A 20,221-nucleotide genomic window follows, 5' to 3' on the forward strand; every position below is an offset into this window, starting at 1 on the left:
AACACTATACCGGGGGTTCTAAATCTTTTTCTACTAGAACTTTAAAGGGATCCTGTCATCAACATCTTACCTGTTAAACTCGCCTGACCCCTCAATGGCCGCAGCTGTCCAGAGTTCGTTCCTGTTCTCTTCTTTCCTGAAGTCCTCCTCTGTCTGTAAATATCGTCGTTTAAACTCTTCCCGCCTTTTATGGTAATTATTTTTCCCTCTGGGATGCAGCTTCTTAACCCCACCCTGTCCGGCCCTGACTGGCTAAGGAGCTGTCAATCAAAAAAAAGGAGGTGGAGTCCACTCTGAGATGCTGGAGGAATGAAGCTATTTTTTAAGTTTTTCCATCGTCGCATTCAAAAGAGCTATAACTTTATTTTTCCGTCAACATAGCTGTATAAGCACTTTTTTTTTTAATGGCACCATTTTGGGGTACATATAATTTGATTCACTTTTTTTGGGGGGGAGGGGAATAGAAAAAAAAAAAAGCAATTTCACCACCCTTATTTGCATCCTAAATTTACACTGTTTACCGTGTGGTGTAAATAGCTTCAGTCAGCGGGTCGTTACAATTGAGGAGATACCAAATTTATATACTTTACTTACTTATGTTTTACTACTTTTACACAGTAAAAACATTTTTTTTTTCAAAATTTTTTTATTTTTGTGTCGCCTTATTAAGAGCCATAACTTTTTATTTTTCCGCCGATACAGCTGTGTGAGGGCTTTTTTTTTGTGGGACGACTTGTAGATTTTATTGGTATCATGTTGGACTACATGCAACTTTTTGCCACATTTTTTTGAAGGCAGGATGAACAGAAAACAGCTATTCTGGCATTTATTTATTTATTACGGTGTTTGCCGTGCGGGTTAAAGAATGTAATAGCTTTATAGTTGGGGTCTTTTCAGACGTGGCGATACCAAATATGTGTAGTTTCTTTTTTTTTTGTCTTTTTATATTAAAGCATTTTGTAAGGGGAAAAAAGTGTTTTTAAATTTTTTTTTACTTGGGATTTTTATTTATTAAAAAAAAAAGTTAACGTTTATGTCTTACTAGGGGACTTTACGATCATTTGATCGCTTTTATAATACACTGCAATACTTTTGTATTGCAGTGTGTTATGCCTGTCAGTGTATGGCATGGCTTAACAGGCATTCACTAGAGGCCGACTTGGGGGCCTTTGTTAGGCCCCCAGCTGCCATAGAAACCATTGGCACCCTGCAATCGCATTACGGATGTGGTGAGAGAGGGTGCCCCCTCCCTCTAAAACCACTAAGATGCGGCGGTCGCTATTGATGGGTTAAACGGGTGGGATCGATGTTGATTTGGATCCCACCCGCTCGAGCAGGGAGATGTAACTGCTCTCGGCGGCGCAGATTTATTCTGATGCAGTGCCGTAAAAAGGCACACGCATCAGAATAAAGCCAGTTAGTGACCGCTGTGAAAAGGTGTATTGGTGGTCACATGCCATATACAGTACATGCCAAAAGTATAAAAAACATTAAAATAAGCACAGAGAGTCAATTATGTTACTAAACCAGATTGCTGCAACCACAAAAAGAGCTGTGTAACATAGAATTACTGTGTAAACTGCCTCACTAACCACTGGGGGGCGCCTCACCACTAAGGTCCACCTCACAGATTGAGAAGCACTGCGGTATCCAACCATCGGATAGTGTGCTGGCCATACAGGATGAAAACCCGTGTGATTACGTGTCTACCTGCTGGTGCTACAATTCTCAGCACCCCTTGGACCGCCATTTGTTCACCCGATAGTCCAGGAGTTTCAGAATCTATGTAGATTACGCCGAGCATGTTCAGCCATGAAATAACTTTGTCAACCATGATTACAGCAGAAAAAATAAAAGGATTCAATGTGTCCCAGGGAGGAAACGGTAACAATCTACAATTACAGCTGTACTACAGGGGCCCATTAAAAGGCATCTTAAACTGACAATCATTAGGCTGGAAAGTAGTTTACCTCTAAACCTTCAGAAGAGGGGACACAGATCTTACTTACACTCCTGACTGGTAATAAACAGGGAGACACATGAGGGGGCTCTTTTCTTCAAGCCCCTACCATTTGAGGAAAAGTACCATTTAGTAAGTGCTATTGATCCCAATGGTTCAGCTTTGATAGGCCATTGTACACATGCCTTCATATAAAATGGAGCCAGTTCTGGGTTCTCTTAACAAGGACCCCCCCCCCCCTTATCTCTAGCTCGTTATATTGACTTCGCAGATGCGGTCTGTAAGCTTTTTTTTCCGCTTGACATATTCATAGTTCGGAACATGTTGAACCGGAGGTTCGGTTATTTTTTTTATGCCGTTATGCAGCTGGGGGTTTAGTGTTCCAAACCTGCCTGCCGCAAAAATCAATGTTTTAGGGAATAGATGTTAAAGTGAATTCTACATGGCAATTTAACTTTTGGGTGGAAATCCTCTTAGGCCGAAAAAGTTCACCATGGCAATTGAAAGGCAGCACACAAGTGGTAACACTATATCTGTGAAGTGCTGATGTTAGACGCGCTACAAGACATTCCAGAAATACTGATCAGCGGGTGCTTACAAACATTGTGAAGAAACACTCCCTCTCGTGATCCCCAAGTACAGGGATCATTTTCAGTGTGGGCTATCATGCATTCTTCCGGCAGGTCAAGTGACAGACTGGATCCATCCTTGTAATAAAATATGCAGTCACTGGGATTATTGCCTTAGTCGCGGAGCCAACTTGTCACTTTTTATTTAAAGAAGCTCTACTTTTCTATAAATATATCACTAAAATACCACATTTGCAGCGCTGTAAATTACTAATCTAATCTGTGTTAGGCTATGTTCACACTGAGTTTTTTGCAGGCGGAATTTCTGCCTCATAATTCCGTTTAGAAGTTTGAGGCAGATTTTTCTCTCCCTGCACGCCGATTCTTCACCAGAACAGTGACCTTACCAATGCTCACGCATATGGTCCTATTCAAAATTCTGGCTAAGAATAGATTAACGCACTCTACGACCAATATCCTTAAAGGGGACTTCCACCAAAAAAATTGTAGTTAATCACATACTGGCAATTTACAAGTTAGAGCCACAGCTACGGTTTGGTAAATAGGTTTCTTTTGCCATTTTTAGGTTTTGTTGGGGTGGCTACTTTTCCAAAAGAGACAACAGTTAGTGCAGCCATATTGGAGGTCACCTTTGAATTAGCTACTTGAAAACGGATGGTAAACTTTCATTAAGCTCGCATGTTCTATCAATAAAGTGTTCATTTTACTGTCCATTTCCAAGAAGGGAATTTAAAAGTGACAACAAATATGGCTGCACTTCAGTTTGTCACTTTTGCACATTTGGCTGCTGCAACAAAACATTTAACATTTTGATGAAAATACTTTTATAAATGATTTCACCTTTTATCATCATTAAAGGGTTATTCCCACCAGGACAGCCTAAAGTATTGATGGACACATTGATTTCGGCAGTCTGTCACGTATGTATTATAGTTACGTGATTTTTGTTAATAATTTTAAACGTTAGCAGTGCCCGCATCACGCTCGGAGGAAGGAGTCCGGTGTATTCATGAGCTGCAGCTGCCGATAATGTACAGCTTTCTCCCTATGCACCAGTGAAATCAGGGTGTCTGTCAATACTTTATGCTGCCTTCAGAGAGGGCAGCATAAAGTTGCTGACAGGTTCGCTCCAATACTGAAACAATAAGGGTATGTTCACACGCAGTGTTTTCAGACGTAATTCGGGCGTTTTACGCCTCGAATTACACCTGACAAAAACGCCCCTAATACGCCTACAAACAATCTGCCCATTGCTTGCCATGGGTTTTTACGGTGTTCTGTTCCCACGAGGTGTTATTTTACGCGTCGTGTCAAAATACGGCGCGTAAAAAGACGCCCACGAAAAAAAAGAAGCGCATGTCATTTCTTGGGAGGTTTTTTGGAGCTGTTTTTCATTGACTCCATTGAAAAACAGCTCCAATAACGTCCGTAAAATACGTCTTGAAAAACGCGAGTTGCTACGAAAAAGTCTGAAAATCAGGAGATGTTTTCACCTGAAAACAGCTCCGTATTTTCAGACGTATTTTGCTAAGCCGTATGAACATACCCTGACAGGCAGAAATCATTCCTTTTATATGGAGCTATTATTCTGACAATAAAAAGTCTCCCTGTTTCTTCTGCAGCTGGGGTCCTCATGGCATATGTTCAACTATGTTCAGATGGGCAAATTGCAGGTGTATTTGGGCGCAAAATAAACCTCCAAATACACTTGCAATACACCTAGAGACCGCTTCCATTGAATTCAATGGAAAATACACTGTGTAGTTCAGACAAGGTGTAATTTTACACCCCTGAATTTAAAGGGATCCTGTCATCAACATCTTACCTGTCAAACTCGCCTGACCCCTCAATGGCCGCAGCTGTCCAGAATTCGTTCCTGTTCTCTTCTCTCCTGAAGTCCTCCTCTGTAGGTAAATGTAGTCGTTTAAACTCTTCCCGCCTTTTATGGTAATTAGTTTTCCCTCTGGGATGCAGCTTCTTAACTCCACCCACCGCCGCCACCTGTCCGGCCCTGACTGGCTAAGGAGCTGTCAATCAAAAAGAAGGAGGTGGAGTCCACTCTGAGACGCTGGAGGAATAAAAATCTGACTCTTTTCAGATGAAGATTTGACTCTTTTCTGCTCATTTGCATACGGCGTGGGAAAACGGAATACTAAAGCTACAGAGCTTACTTAGAACATATTTATACCTTAGATGACAATGATTTTTCACCCACTTTCACCAGGTATTGCTGGTGACAGGTTCATTTAAATACTTCAAAAAGTGACACGCCACTCTTTTTATGTGAAGTGTTTTACAAGAAGATTTTCCATTGACGCTACAAAAAACACACCTTGAAAATACACCTCAAAATATGCTTTAAAAACGCTACAAACTACACTTGCAAAAAATAAAAACCCTTTGAAAATCAGCTCCAAAAACGCCTGGATTCAGAGGCCGTTTTCTCTTGAATCTATTTTCTGCCTCAAACATATGCCTTGTTAACATACCCTAAGGTCCTGTTCACACAGAGTTTTTTTACCGCAAAAAATGGGCGAAATTTACTCCCATTGATTTCAATAGGAAGTGGAGGCGTTTTCCACTGCGAACAAAAAAAACACTTGCCCGAAAAAAGTAGCGACATGCCCTATCTTGAGGCGTTTTCTGCCTCAAAAACCCCATTGAAATCAGTGGGAGACTGAAATAAACGCGATTTTTGACGCGTTTTTCGGCAAAAAACGCTCGCGGTTATTCCATCTTTCTGTTGGATAGCTAAAAAAAAATAAATAAGAAAACACTGGTGCAAAACCACTTAAAAAAAAACAAAAAAAAAAAAACACTGGAGCGGATTTTTCCAGGCTAAATTTTCTGCCTGCAAAAAAACTGTGTGAACAGGGCCTAACAATGCTACTTCTCTGGAACGTGTTAAGCCGCTACCTTCACCTTGCCAGCTGTGGTTAGAGACTGAGGCTTCATGCCCACGACCGTGCCCGTAATTACGGGAACGGTCAGCCGCAGACAGCCAGCCATTTTTACGGGCCGTGTTCCCATTATAAAGTATAGGAAAACGGTCCGTAAAATAAAAAAATAGGACATGTCCTATTTTCTCGGCATGTTTATATGTCCGACGGACACCCTCCCAAAGACATACGGGAAGGTGTCCGTCGGACATAGAAATGAATGGGCCTGTAGTTACAGACTGGAATTACGGTCGTGTGCATATGGCCATAGTTGTTATTTTCCTTGGGTCTATCTACCAGAACATTCTCTGGATTTGTATATATGGGTATGTGCACACACACTAATTACGTCCGTAATGGACGGACGTATTTCGGCCGCAAGTCCCGGACCGAACACAGTGCAAGGAGCCGGGCTCCTAGCATCATACTTATGTACAATGCTAGGAGTCCCTGCCTCGCTGCAAGACAACTGTCTCGTACTGAAAACATGATTACACTACGGGACAGTTGTCCTGCAGCGAGGCAGGGACTCCTAGCATCGTACATAAGTATGATGCTAGGAGCCCGGCTCCTTGCACTGTGTTCGGTCCGGGACTTGCGGGCCGAAATACGTCCGTCAATTACGGACGTAATTAGTGTGTGTGCACATACCCTTATAATAGGTGTATAGTCATTTACATTTGCTGCATCCAGTAGCGCACAGAGTTTAATAAACACAATAAACTCCGGTTGTCCATTTACAGTTGATTTATTTGAGCCCCACTTCCCACAAATAAATAAAATATACAAACAGAAATCAAATATAACAGAAATATAAACAGTGCATATTTCTATACTTTAAAAAGAGACATAAGGCCAATGTCCAGTGCAAAGGCAAAGGCTTAACCCCACAGCAGCAGGAGAAGACAACAGCAATGGCCTGCAAACTGTATCCAACTGTTTAAAAAGGTTATCTAGTATTTGACAAACAAGACTGCTCTCTTCCAAGAACAGCACCACACCTGTCAACAGGTTGTATGCGGCACTGCAGCTCAGCCCCATTTATTTTAAATAGATTCAAACTGTCGTACCAGACACAACCAGTGAACAGGTGTGTCACTATTTGTTGTAAAGATTAATTTCCCAAATATAACAATCTACGATCACACTGAGTAGGGGGAAGGATAGAAGTAAAAAAAAAAAAAAAAAAATATGTTTTTAAAATGTTGGAAATACTCCTTGATCATTAAAACTGCAAAGATTTAGCGGCTATAAAACCTCATATTGGTTCGGTGTGAGTGCTATAAAAGGATTCGTGCCACTAGTTGTGGTCTCTTGCAGAAGCTATGGGGTTAAGCAACCAATAACCAATTAACATTTTGGAGAGAAGAATAAGTACAATAGCAGATGACTGTATTCTCTGCGACTAATTATCATTGGGACCTACTAGAATATATAAAAGGCCTTTGTGTATATGGAAATTGTGAATACGGTTTTCTAATATTACTAGTATACAGAGACCTTTATCAGTGCTTGAGGTTACACGTTCCTATTCGGATTTCTCTCCGCGCTTTCATAGGTGACACTGGCTCCAAATCACCATCCACCATCCGAACTGGCTTGAATATTGTCATTTGTGTGTGGACAAGGGTATGAAAGGCGAGTTCTATGAGAACACTGAACATGAGGGAACTCAGGACAGGAAACGTCAGGAGATCGTTCTTCGGAGCTGTAACTTTACGATATTTCAGCATGGAAGATATTCATTTAAAAATAATAATAATTCAATATATACTATAGTTCCTTTTATAGGTTTATTCTGGTAGGTCTCCTTTACAATATTCATTAGCACACAAATACTGTATGGACACCTTTTTTAAAGAAAATTCCAACCACCATCATGCGACGTCAGACAGTCCAAATAGTTTAAATTGAAAGCTTAAAAGGAGGATCTCCATCCAAACCGTAAAAATGGCAATATATCAACAATATAGGCAGCGATTACCAAATTTTGGTAATTATGTTTGATTTACTCAGAGATATTGTCATAATTGCTAATCATTTGCAGCTCCATTTTTTGCATGACAGCAGGAAGTGCAGCCATATTGCTGGTCATCAGTTGCTGAGAAGCGAATACAAAAGTGACAAATATGAGAATAAAAAAAGAAAAATGCCAATATCTCCAAGTACAATAAAAATAAAATTGGACTACTGCTCTAGCTATGGATTTGCGAATATAGAACAAATTTTATGAATTTGATCATAAATACTCTTTAATTTACACCTTGTGTCACAATACTATCAACATGTAATGGTCTAATAATCCTCTACTTATATAGGGGACTTTCTTATTTAGAGGACTATTAAAGGGTTCTCCGGCACTTCAACATTCATGGCCCACCTGGACCCCTGCGGCTCCTTCATTTTGATGATCGTGGGGGTGCCGAGGTCAGACCCCGACCATTCATACAATGGTGGCCAGAGGAACCCCTTTGATGGCCATATTGGAAAAATGTACCTGAAAACTGACTGCCATCAGCCTGTGTGTGGCCAACATCTGTCCACGGAACAGAGTAAAAACGCCACGTCCAAACACTATTTGGCCACGCATGCAAGAATAAATCATCCTGAGTTGAACCGCAGGATCTGGCCAAGTATAATTTGCATTGTACAGCGATTATCACATGAGATAAAGTACAACTCTAATTATGATACCTAGAAAATAAAGGAGTGTCTGGGATAAGTAGGAGTGTTTAAAAAAAACTGAAAATCTGCAGAAAGACTGTCCGACTACAGCACCACGTGCATCCATATATGATCCAATGTCCACCTACCTTCTAGCCAAACATGCCGCATTATATTGTGACCACATCTCTTTCCTTACCCCTATGCCAGCAGTCACCAGGACTAATTCACATACCAGTAGAAAATCGTCGCTTGAAACCCAATGGAGAACGGTCATCTTCGGTGGGTTCTCTGACCTTCACCAATAATCCCACGGTCTCTTCTTAACAATGCTTCATGCGTAGGAGAGATCTATACTGGATCTATACTGCAGCATGTTTGTTAGAAGGGAAAAGTACATTTTCCATGCCGCTTTACCTTGTCAAAATCATTAAACTGTAAAAAGTATTAATATGCAGTCCTTGTTTGTCCTTTAGGATGTGTGGACGGACAGGCTGGAGGTCTGTTCCACAGATGGGCACTGCCCCTATCTCACCACATCCCACTTTGTAAACAAACCTACTAGTACCCATCGCGGCTTTATTTCAAGATTAAAGTGGCTTCAGTTCCATCTTTGTTGGTTAGGTAAAGGCCATGGTGAAGATGATGCTCTCTCCGTAGGAAGGCATAAAAATAATCAGACACCAGCAGAATCTGAAGGAAAAAAATTATCTCTCAGTAAACGCCCCTATTTAGTGTAACAGAATAGCATGGGGATGGGGCACACAATTTTGGTCTAATTTGGCTGTATGCAAATACAGTTAGCCAACTATAACAAAGTGAGCTCATTTTCTACAACAAAGAATATGAACAAAACTCACCTGTGCCACATTAAAGGAGAGCGTGATGGCATAAAAGAAGTTTGAATTGGCACTACCCGCATAGATCCACAAGTGCCAGAGAACCGGGAAGAGAAGTGAACATACCACCAGCATACAGGAGACTATGAAGATGTTACGCAAAACTGCATGAATAAAAAAAGACATAGAACAAGTTCATCAAGCGTCACATATACCAGGAGACTGGAGAACAGATCCCATGAACTAAACGTGTAGGTTACTGCCCCCTATGTGTATCGTGACAAGCCACAGCGATTGCATAGTGGTTTATCATCTTCGACTGGCACATTTGTTCCATTGCAGTCAAATTCATGCCAATGTGAGTGCCATCAACACAGATTTGATATTTATGTGCTAAAGCTCACTGACCCCCCACCGATGCGATTACTTGTTGGAGTATGGACATCAGTAAACCTAATGACTCTTCTAAATCCAATATATTTGTGTTTCTACATTTTAGCTATGGAACTTTAATAAAGCAACACTGAGATTTTCCCTGAAACTTACACCTGGACAGATGAGACCACATGGGAAGGAGCGCCATGTAGAGAGCCACATCCCCCACGGTGGGGTAAGATTTGAAGATGCAGATAACTGCAATCTGTATGAACATCAAGAACACTGGGTGGTCTCTGCAGGAACAAAAAGCAAAGCCAAGTAGTAGAAAAATATAGGAAAACATCAATGTAATATTACAGTGCAGCTCCTTTAAAGTTGGTTTCTCTTGTATTACCCTCACATCATAGAATCCTGGTTGTAGGTTCCCGGGAAGCCAGAACATAACATATTGCGTTTTTACAAATGCCCAAATATCAGGAGATATTTAGGTTTTTATAAAAACGACCCTAGTCCGGACCTGCTGTATTAAAGTCACTATAGTGTCCAAGGGGAGAGACTATTTATTATAGGTATTTTCTGGTTTTATTGAAAGCATAATTCAGTGTATAAAGAAAAGATATGCAGCTTTCTAATAAACTTTGTGTTCCAGCTCTCCAATGTTTTCAATAATTCAGATTTCGGTCACTGAATGCAAACAAACATTCCCGTTTACATCCGGAGGCTGCAAACCTACAGCCTTAAACCTTTTCACAGCGGACAGTATAACCAATCCAGGCAATTCTCTGTGAGCTAAATAGATGAGCAGCATAGCATGCACCTCCCTCCTAAGAACAGCGTAGAAACAATATTTCACTCTGCAGTCCAGCCGGTTTACTTAAAAAAGGATTGCCTAGACAGGATACAAATGTAGGAAACGGTTAGCTTTGAGAAGCATTAGGTTTGTATGAATGCTCAGCATCTGGCTGCAAATAAGAGCGATTCCATTCACTATGAGCAAGCAGAGATCTTGAAAATAAAACACAAAGCATATTAGAAAGTTGATTAACTTTTTCATGATGCAGTGACATTTTACATAAAACCACTAAACAAAATTAATTTCAAACTGAAAAATCCCTATATAGGATTATGCGCGAAAAAAAAAAAAAAAAGGATCCCGGGTTATAACTTACTTTAACTTGATGGTCAATGGCACTGTGTAGAAGAACACATTAATCTGAAATACACAGACGAAGAACAGGCTGAAGTGTGCGAACATCTCCGCAAAAAAGTACCAGAACAAGCCAATGTTTGGAGTCAAATCGGGAACGGAAAGTCTGCAGGAGAAGTTAAAAAAAAAATAAAAAAAATTTAATAAAATAAAATGACTGGTTAGGACATGATGTAGAACGTGCTCAGGTCAACACAAGTAAATGTAGAACCAGGAGACCCAAAGGCAATTACAGATGCAGCTCCCCAAGCCATCCTGAGAAAACTCTGAGAACATGAGCTGGCATTTCAGCAAGTTAAGAGGCACTGCTAAATTATCCCTGCGCCACAACTGACATCTCACATCTTCTAACGCTATTCACTAAATATCTACCATAAGCGGATATGGCTTGGGAACTTCGGACATTTGCTAGATCTCCCAGATGGGTTTTAGAGGTAGGAGGACCACCAATTAAAAATAAAGGATTCATTTACAAGTAAACAGCCATAGAGAACGTAGCGTGTTTAGAACATATGGCGGTGATGATCTTCTCCGGGACTGTCCATCTTTTTTGATAGGTGGGTGGTGAATCACATTTGTGACTTTGACAGGTAAGCACATAATGAAAATCGTGACATTCATGGGATTTTCACCAATGTCCACACATTCTACCAGCCAACCCTGAAATGCCAATAATCAATCCATAATTTTCTTGTGTCTAATGAGCTAACAAATAAAATGACTAGTGTCTAACGATGTTAGTGTTACTATGTATATTCATGGAATCTATTTGGTTGATACTGATCCTGAGCTATAAATTTAGTGGATTATAACATTCCTAGCCATGTCATGGTCTGCGAGCCAATCTTACATCAGCTTTGGGCCCACAGTGAGGAGAATCTTAGCACAAGGTGATCAACATATCATGTTCCTGTAAAGGTCTCTGTTCACACAGCTCCGTGCAGGGCTATGAAGATCTGCATGGCCACATAATTCGCTTTAAATTGGGAATTGCTGCTGCGTACTCCGGGAAATGTGACCTATGCCGCTGCCCATCCCTCAGTTCATAGCGGGCACTAGAATAAAGTCATGTCCCATATGGCTGCTGCATGTAAAGGCCCGGTATACTTTATTCCTGCACTTCTGTTTTATCGCTTCCACATGAAAAGCAATATTTTAGCAAACTGGACACCTACTTTGTGTTACTCCTAGTTACTAGCACATTATACATTATTTTATTTATCTACCAGTTCTCCAGAGAATGACGGTCAGTGGAGCAGATTTACCATTTAAAATGCGCCCGAATTTTGGCTGAAATGGAGCGAGAATTCTGGAGTACATACCGTGCATTACATTAACGGTTTTAGACACTTTCTCCGACATGCTCAACAAGTGCCTAAAATGTGACATCGTGCGCCAAAAATGTGCAACAATTTGGCCATAAAAATCTGGTGTAAACTAATTGTTGGTATAAGGAAGAGAAAAGTGTCTAGCGCGATGCGTCAAACACATTTTGTGTCTGCCTTGTCTATCTTTACACTTAGACGGTATTAGTAAATCTGCCCCAATATCTTCCGATAAATAATGAAAAAGAAAAAAAAAAAAACTTACGTAAAGCCGTAAACGGAATGTATGAAATCCCAGGAGCTCAACAAGAAAAAGGAGTGGCAAATCAAGATGGTCAGGCTACCCAGGTAAAGGGAGGAATACTGACAGGTCAAAAGCCAGAAGCCGGAACTTGACATCTTCACAGGTATAAACTCTCTCTTAGGGAAAAAACAAAAATACTGGACATTAGAATTTCTTCATCTCAGACGTTACTACGAGTTTATGACTCTAATGAAGTACCTGGAGCAGATATAAGAGAGCTGCAGGGAACAAAGTAACGGGGTACAGAGACTGGTAGGTGGCTAATGACAGGAACACGGCGCTCAGGAGCGGACTACCTAAGGAAAAACCAGGAGAACATAAGGAACATATGCAGTTAATGTACACACCTCATTACCAAACCTCAAATACTGTTAGGGACAGAGGTGATGAAGTCCCATAGAAACATGGAAGTATATAAAAAGGTATTAATAAAGTTCAGGAAGACAGACTTTAAGAATAAGAGGTTTTCTAGAACAATTGGGTAAACACTGAAATTTGATGGGGGAAGACTGAAGTGTAACACAAGGAATAACTTTCCTCCAGAAAGTGCGATAGATCCATGGTAGATTTTATATATATATATATATATATATATATATATATATATATATATATATTTATTTATTTATTTTTTATTATTTTTTTTATTTTATTTTTTTTAAATTAGACTCCTAGGGTGATAGTATTTGTAAGAACAGGACTCACCTTTCACTGTAGCGAAGATAAATAAAGCAATAATTGCATTATTGATGGCGCAGGTAGATTTAGCCACACAAGATAGAACGGTGTATGGGTTCAACAGGTAGCTGCAATAAGGTTATTTAACCATTAATGAGAAGGGCAAGAATACATCTGTCACTACAATGTCCCTCAACTAGTCCCTGATGAATCCCCCCTTCTTATTGTACATGTCTAATTAAAAAAGATATTATTGGGATTCCTCATGGAAAGGATAGAGAACAGCAGTGATCCCATCCATACAACATAACCTGTAACTGCAGGTTACAGGAAATTTCTAAATTAGTGGGGATTTCGGTTTATAAATTTAAGACGCAGCCGATGCTTACAGTAGAAGCCATGACCAATACAACTGGGATAACATCCAGTGTACAGCAGAAACATATAGTCTATTGTTTTCTGGACCATAATAGGGTTGATATTTGTGTTCATTTCTGCCTTCCACTTATTTTGATATATAACATGTATAGTTAGAGGTTCTGTTGCTCAACTTCTGTCCTCAAGAATCCACAACAGGTCATGTTTTAAGGACTTCTTAGACAGAACGTGTGTGGCACCTACTGATGCACGGACACATTAAGGATTGGATGAGAAACAATACTTTAGGGTATTAGGGTCATTGCAAGGACTATGGAAATGGCAGGAAAGGGTTCTTTCCATACTTAGGTTCCCCAGATGCCTTATCTGACAATATAAATATATACCACAGCATTCATTACATTTAGAATCAATTGGCGTCTAGACCCAATCATTGACCTGGCACCGGCATCCATTGCGACAAATTTCTTGCCATTTGGACTTAGTTATACAAACATTTCTGTATACATTGAAGTCCAAGAACAACACTGACATTAAATTCCATGACACTTACAAGAGGGCCACCTTTAGTGGAATATAGTACATTTCGGTTGGCACCCGTAGAAGTTCATGAGCTCCTGCGGCGTACTTGTTAAACTCCAGGTATAGTTTCTGCTGTTTGAACTGTGGGGGAAGAAATAACAAGAGATTGGTACTGGAGACTAGAAAATGGTTTTACAGGTAGCATAAAAAAACCTCAAATAAATCAGCTACAGTAGTAAAGCAAACAAAACATGAATCGAAAATAGAGAACCAGTAGTTCACTGCACAGTCAATGGAAATGCCCATCTATACAGTTCTGTGTGTAACGTGGCTTATATATCAGCCTGTACATGGCTCCGGCACGTGTGTGTACAAGCGCTTACTCCATCATCCTGGATCCCGACTTTTATTACAAGAGGATGAACGACAAAAGGGAAATGGGTAGAAAAGCAATGTAGGGCTTTACAACTGGTTTAGGTTCATGCAGGTCTGCAACGCCATATATCTGGAAATATGTCAGTACTTGAAGCTTATATACGTTACAGCAGTATACTGTTACCAAACATAGCCTACACAGCTTACTCCTCCATCCTGTTCCCATATCCCAACCCAAAGTGCAGAAAATACAAAGGCCTTTAAGACTGGGTTTACGGATGCATTGTTGCTTCCATTGTTGCTTCCATTGTCAGAGGAGCAGAACAGCAAAAATACCGGGAGCGCCGGTTTCGTTGTATGACTGACACCATCGGCGCTCAACAAAACCCATTGACTTTAATGGGTTCCGTCGGGTTTCCGTGGATTAACAGAAACAAAAGAGCAGTATGCTGCGCTATTGTTTCCTGTGTGTTCAGGAGCCTCCAACGCGGATATGAGCAGGCCCTTATAGATTTCTCTGGAAACATTGATTTAGTCTCCGCTTCTCTTGGAAAAAGGGCTGGAGCTTAGGCTGCGGTGTGTTTAACTGGGATGCAGCTTGCATCAGCAGAAACCATCCCCAAATGCTATGTCTGCAATGGAGACCAAGCAAGTATGAACTATGTCTATTTAGCCAAGACCCCCCCCCCCCCTTTGCTCCAAATGAACATGAACAGAAGCAGGAGTTGAAGAAACCCTTTCCCTTCCTCTCATTCATGTTTAGTGTCCTTTTTTACTTTGGCAAGTACAGTTTTCTAACTGAATAATAAATAAAAGTGTGAGGGATGAGGATGATGATGAGAATAATAATGTCTTCATTCTTGTCAATCCAGTTTTAGCTCATACACAATAAAACATACGCACAAATAACACGTCTTACCAACACTTTGTTATATTCTTTTACTGCCAAATAAAGTGCAACTGCAGTAAGTGCATCTGTAATCTGAGAAGAGAAGGAAAGGAAAACATTATAGCATAGGCCAACATTCATGTCAGCAATAGCTCAAATGTTGTCTGAACGAGAACGTAAGAATACACATCTATTGCTGCTGTCCCAGCTAGTGACAATCTTCTACGGGACCATGTCAGCCGCTACAGGAAGAACAGGTTTTATTCCATAGACTGCACTCACCAGGACACTTTTAGATTACATTTTGGAGTGATAAGTGGTGCTGTGGTACATGCAGAATGGAAATCAAGCTGCAGTCACTAAGAATACTGTTTTCAGTGGATTTTTAGTCTTTGTAATAAGATTAGTTTACAGATCCTTTAATCTGGCATTAACAGTTCATGACAGCTGCCATATCAAGCAGACATTCTGGATTATCAGATGCTTGATAAAAGGAATTGTACTGTTTTGAGGTCGCAGTTATCACACCCCCCCCCCCCCCCCCCTAATTATCATGCACATTTGGCACGGACAACATGCCTGTAATTCCCATGTAGGAAGGAAGAGGAGCTGTTGGCAGACATGTATGCGAAACAGACCAGCCAGTAAACAGACTAGATCACCTGCAGATCCCCCCAAACACAGCGGTCAACTACTATGTTTATAGGCAACGTAAGGTGGAAAGGCATGAGTTTCCTTCTAGTTGTCTACTTACCATAAATACTATCTCTGAGTAGTCTACGAGGAAATGAAAGAGATAAATAATAAGCGGCGTCTGCAGAAAAAAAAAAAAAGATCAGCAAGATTAGAATTGTGATCGAAATGATGGGAAATTGAAAATAGAAAGTCCACAACTGAATAAAAATTGATTAGACAGACCACCGAATAAAGTCCACACTAAACCAGGCACCACTAATATATATATAAAAGGGAATTAACGGTTTTCAGTGTGGTACAGGTTAGGCTTCGTTTACTTGTGCTTGTCATAGGAGCAGAACAAAAACACTAGAATCGTTGGATCCATCGCTTGACAGACAACAACGGCGCTTGACAGACAACAACGGCGCCTGACAGAAAATATGAACTTAAGGGTATGTTCACACGGCTTATTTACGGACGTAATTCGGTCGTTTTCCTCCTCGATTTACGTCCGAAAATGCGGCTCGATAGCGTGGGCAAACATCTGCCCATTCATTTGAATGGGTCTTACGATGTTCTGTTCCGACGGTCATTTTTTTTACGCCCCGCTGTCAAAAGGCGGGGCGTAAATAGACGCCCGCGTCAAAGTAGTGCCTGTCACTTCTTCAGACGTTAAATGGAGCCGTTTTCCATTGACTCCATGAAAAAACAGCTCCATTTACGTCCGTAATTGACGCAGCGAAAAAGCGCCTCAACATGCCATGACGGCTGAAATTACGGAGCTGTTTTCTCCTGAAAACAGCCCCGTAATTTCAGCCGTAACGGACGCTGCCATGTGAACATACCCTTAGAGGGTTCCAACAGGTTTCCATCATGATCTCCGTTGTTTTGCGAGAGAAAGGACCGCACTGTGCTGCGCTAGTTTGACCGGATCTTGAACAGAGGCTCCTGACAGAGCCTATGACGCAGATGTGACCATAGCCATATCAAGTACTATACAGAAGAGGGACAGTGAAAATGATATCAAATCTTAAGGTTGCTCACTTCATGGAAAACATCTCCCGAGTAAGGTGAAACTTCAAGGTCCAAAAGGGACATTCCTTCCACAACTGTAAAAGAAAGAAGATAGAAATGGAAAATGTACTTCACCCAATCAGTCCAGGCACATTCTGGCCCATATTTTATTCAGAAATCTATGACTATAAGACATCAGGATAACAGGTGAGAATTGAAATAGGAGACTCTAGTTTTCAAAAGTCTGACCTTGGACTAACAACGATTCCTAAAATAAAAAGGGCTCCATAGAGAACTTAAGCCAATTTAGCACAATTTCTGGCATAACATTCTCAGCAATATGCCACATCACAACTGACGCCAACGTGACTGGCATGTTTGCAGCTCACCACATATATTAGTCCCTCTTTCCAAGTTGGGCGATGTGTATAAATATTTCTAGTCCCGATCTTCAGGACTTTACAGCAGCAACGATCAGTCATTAGTAAGAAGGGCGGGGGAAGCGTTCGTCTTATAAATACCGCTGGCTCATTCATAAGCCGGAATCCTCTGTATTTTTTCTACTCGATTTTAAGAGAAATGGCACAATATTTTTTTGTGCCTTCTATCACAGCAGCCCCTTGTAATGATGTCATATTATAGCGACATGTTTGCGTTCCAGGACTAAAACATTAAAGGGCTATACTAAGGACAGCACATCATGTTTGATTGTTTGGAATTCATCTCCTGGAACACCCTCTGAGAATCAGAACAAAGAAACCACGCCACGTCCCCCTTAATGATCATCCATGAATAGTGCCACGTTCGGCTCAGCACCATTCAAGTGAACGTGGCCCAGCTGCAGTACCAGGCCCTGCCGTGCACACAGGCGAACGTGAGAAACCAATTTAGAGGCCACGGAGGTCGTGGATTGGCAGACCCCCACTTATTATTGGTGGCCTATCCTTCAGACAATGGAGGAGATATATCAAAACTGGTGAAAAGGAAAAGTGGAGCGGTTGCCCTTGCCAACCAATCAGATTCCACCGCAATTTTCAAAAGCCTTTTAGAAAGTGAAAGCAGCAACCTGATTGGTTGCCATGGGCAACTACTCCACTTTTCCTTTGCACCAGTTTTGACATATATCATATATCCCAGCTTCGTATTTTTGCTCAGTACCTGGAGCTCCAGACCTGACTGGTTGCTAGGCACCTGCTGATTGACATCTCCGTTGTAGTGTATTCCTAGAAACCAAATTGTCAGACTTGACATGTAGATTTCCAAGTTGAATTGGAACTATCATGACAGCAGAGAGGCTAGAAACTGGTCGGCAGTCATGGCCGTCCTCATCTCATTCTATTGTATTTTTAGATTTTGCCTTAGAGCACATTTAGAATCTCTTCATTTTTACAGCACGGGTCATAAACTCTACTCTAACCGGTGACTAAATGCGATCACATCCCTTTTTTTCTTTGCACCGGTTTGCAAAAACGTGGCCCAGTGGTACTATAACCCACGTCATACTCACACACCACAATGATCACATCTATTATATCTAGGGGCCACCACTCCCAATCCCATCATTGCTGTCATCCGTTTATACACAGGCAGCACATGGCCGTCACCGCACTCCTCACCTCTTTTCCATGAATTGAGCGGAGACACAACCTCCACACGCTCGGAGATGAACGCAGCGAGATTAGATCGAAACAGGATAGCCCTGATCGTAACTGCCACCAGCACTACTAGCACCAAAGGCGCCGCCATGTTTCCAGAGCAGGCTGCTCGGGCAGCTCTGAGAATCATGGGAAAACATGGGGCTTGTAGTCCTGCAGTCAAAGCATAGACAAGGCAGGCGACAGTGGTAAAACTACAATAACCACAATTCTAAGCGAGATAGTCGTCCTCTCTTCCGGGATTGACCAGTAAACTACGACTGGCATCATGGGACAATCTTGCAACAAGCGCGCAGCTGAATAGATCAGGATTATTGATCTAGTGGTTTCCTCCCTGTGTCTTTTGAGGTGATTTATGAGATATGTAAGGCGCCATTCTGGAGTCAGCATTGTTTTCTGTCCGTTTGAAAATACTTATTGTCATTTGTTTTCAGCAAACATTTTTACCACAGGTTAGAAATCTCAGTATTTTAGTAAAACCTAAAATGCAGTTTTTGATGCAAATGGTAAAATGTACCAAAAAAGTATGGGACAATGCCCAATTCTCCTCTCAGGAGTCTCGTCCGTGTGCTGTGCGTTGAAACAACGCACAGCACACGGCCCCATTGATTTCCATGGGGCTATTCACACCTGCGTGAGTTTCCACACAGCCAGTGTCCGTTGCATGAAACTCACTGCATGTCCTATGTTGGTGCGTTTTCACGCACCTAATCAACGATTGAAGTCAACGGGTGCGTGAAAACCACAGTCCGCACACGCACGCACATCCGTGTGCTGTCCGTGTTTCACGCATCAATTACATTGAAAAAAAAGAGTGCTTGCAAGTGCGTGAAAAATACATGCCACACGCAAAGCAAAACTGATGCAAAAATGCAACGTGCACGGACAGATTTCCGTGCGTTTTTTACTATACTAGTATTTAGCAAATGCTGTTAATAGGATTATCCAGAATATCCTTCAGGCTTGGATCACACGTGTAGTTTTCTGGCAGTTTTTAATGCAGTGTTTTGAGCCAAACACAGGAATGGATAAATAAATAAAGGGAGGATAAATATCAGTATTTACTTTATACTTCTCTCTTTTGTATCCACTCCTGTTTGGCTCAAAACACTGCATCAAACAGTGCAAAATATGTTTCAGGAAATGTTCGTTATTGCAACAGATCGCTCCAATGTCACAATGTTGCAAATAATCTTGCTTAAAAATATCCAAATATTTTGCGCACACATCTTCTTTGCAGATCTATGTGTTTGCCTGATTACAGACTACAAACAAACCCTGAGTGTGGTCAGATCCTGCAGATCTCTGCCATCTGTCCTTTCTTCTAATGTGTTGAGGTTAGCAATGAGGGGGGGGGGGGGGGCAAAGGCAGTGGAGTAACACATGACTGCAGGATCTGACTACATAGGGTTTGCTTGTAGTCTGTAACCGTGGAAGCATATTGGTCTCCATGGGAGTTGTATAAACAAAACCATAGGATGTTAAGAAAATAAAAAAAAATACATTTTTTATTTTTTTATTGAAGCAATAAAAAAAAAATTGTTGGTAAAATGCACATATTCTTTAAAACCAGCACTAGAAATGTCATTACTTTGTACTACTTCATGTAGTGCAAATATTATACGCGCCAAAATTTCTTATGTTTCCGCTAGATAAAACTCCTACGTTGTATGGAGCGGTGCTTGTCACTCTGCTGACACTAGTTCCAGGTACTATGGGAGCTAGCTACAACTTTTCCCTTCCCTCTCCCTGTCCTGTGCTGTTCTGTAGACAGAATACAGACCGACATAAAAAGTGCCTGTATTCTGCTGATAGACAGGGCAATA

At 41.1% G+C, this 20,221-nt stretch overlaps 2 protein-coding genes across 6 annotated transcripts in view; one reads left to right on the plus strand and one right to left on the minus strand.

The window, feature by feature from the left end:
- Window positions 1-6,218: 6,218 nt before the first annotated feature.
- The window catches only part of PIGU (phosphatidylinositol glycan anchor biosynthesis class U), a 79,168-nt gene continuing 65,165 nt past the window's right edge, over window positions 6,219-20,221 (minus strand). For 2 of the 3 annotated variants that reach the window (XM_075846002.1, XM_075846003.1), the window contains 11 exons: window positions 16,771-16,835; window positions 15,803-15,862; window positions 15,079-15,141; window positions 13,816-13,925; window positions 12,912-13,012; window positions 12,405-12,502; window positions 12,168-12,322; window positions 10,540-10,683; window positions 9,539-9,663; window positions 9,014-9,156; window positions 6,219-8,846 (listed from right to left, as the gene is read on the minus strand). In XM_075846002.1, coding sequence (XP_075702117.1) covers window positions 8,733-8,846; window positions 9,014-9,156; window positions 9,539-9,663; window positions 10,540-10,683; window positions 12,168-12,322; window positions 12,405-12,502; window positions 12,912-13,012; window positions 13,816-13,925; window positions 15,079-15,141; window positions 15,803-15,862; window positions 16,771-16,824 — 1,167 coding nt within the window. In that variant the 5' untranslated portion in view covers window positions 16,825-16,835 and the 3' untranslated portion in view covers window positions 6,219-8,732. Of the gene's footprint in view, window positions 8,847-9,013; window positions 9,157-9,538; window positions 9,664-10,539; window positions 10,684-12,167; window positions 12,323-12,404; window positions 12,503-12,911; window positions 13,013-13,815; window positions 13,926-15,078; window positions 15,142-15,802; window positions 15,863-16,770; window positions 16,836-18,356; window positions 18,621-20,221 lie in introns of those variants that run through there. The other variant, XM_075846001.1, reaches the window with a different exon arrangement.
- Window positions 18,650-20,221, plus strand: part of TP53INP2 (tumor protein p53 inducible nuclear protein 2) — a 106,374-nt gene continuing 104,802 nt past the window's right edge. For 2 of the 3 annotated variants that reach the window (XM_075846004.1, XM_075846005.1), the window contains exon 1: window positions 18,650-18,743. The gene's annotated coding sequence lies outside the window, so the exon portion shown is untranslated. The remainder of the gene's footprint in view (window positions 18,744-20,221) is intronic. The other variant, XM_075846011.1, reaches the window with a different exon arrangement.

The sequence above is a fragment of the Rhinoderma darwinii genome, chromosome 13 (assembly GCF_050947455.1).
Source record: "Rhinoderma darwinii isolate aRhiDar2 chromosome 13, aRhiDar2.hap1, whole genome shotgun sequence".
Lineage (NCBI taxonomy): Eukaryota > Metazoa > Chordata > Amphibia > Anura > Rhinodermatidae > Rhinoderma > Rhinoderma darwinii.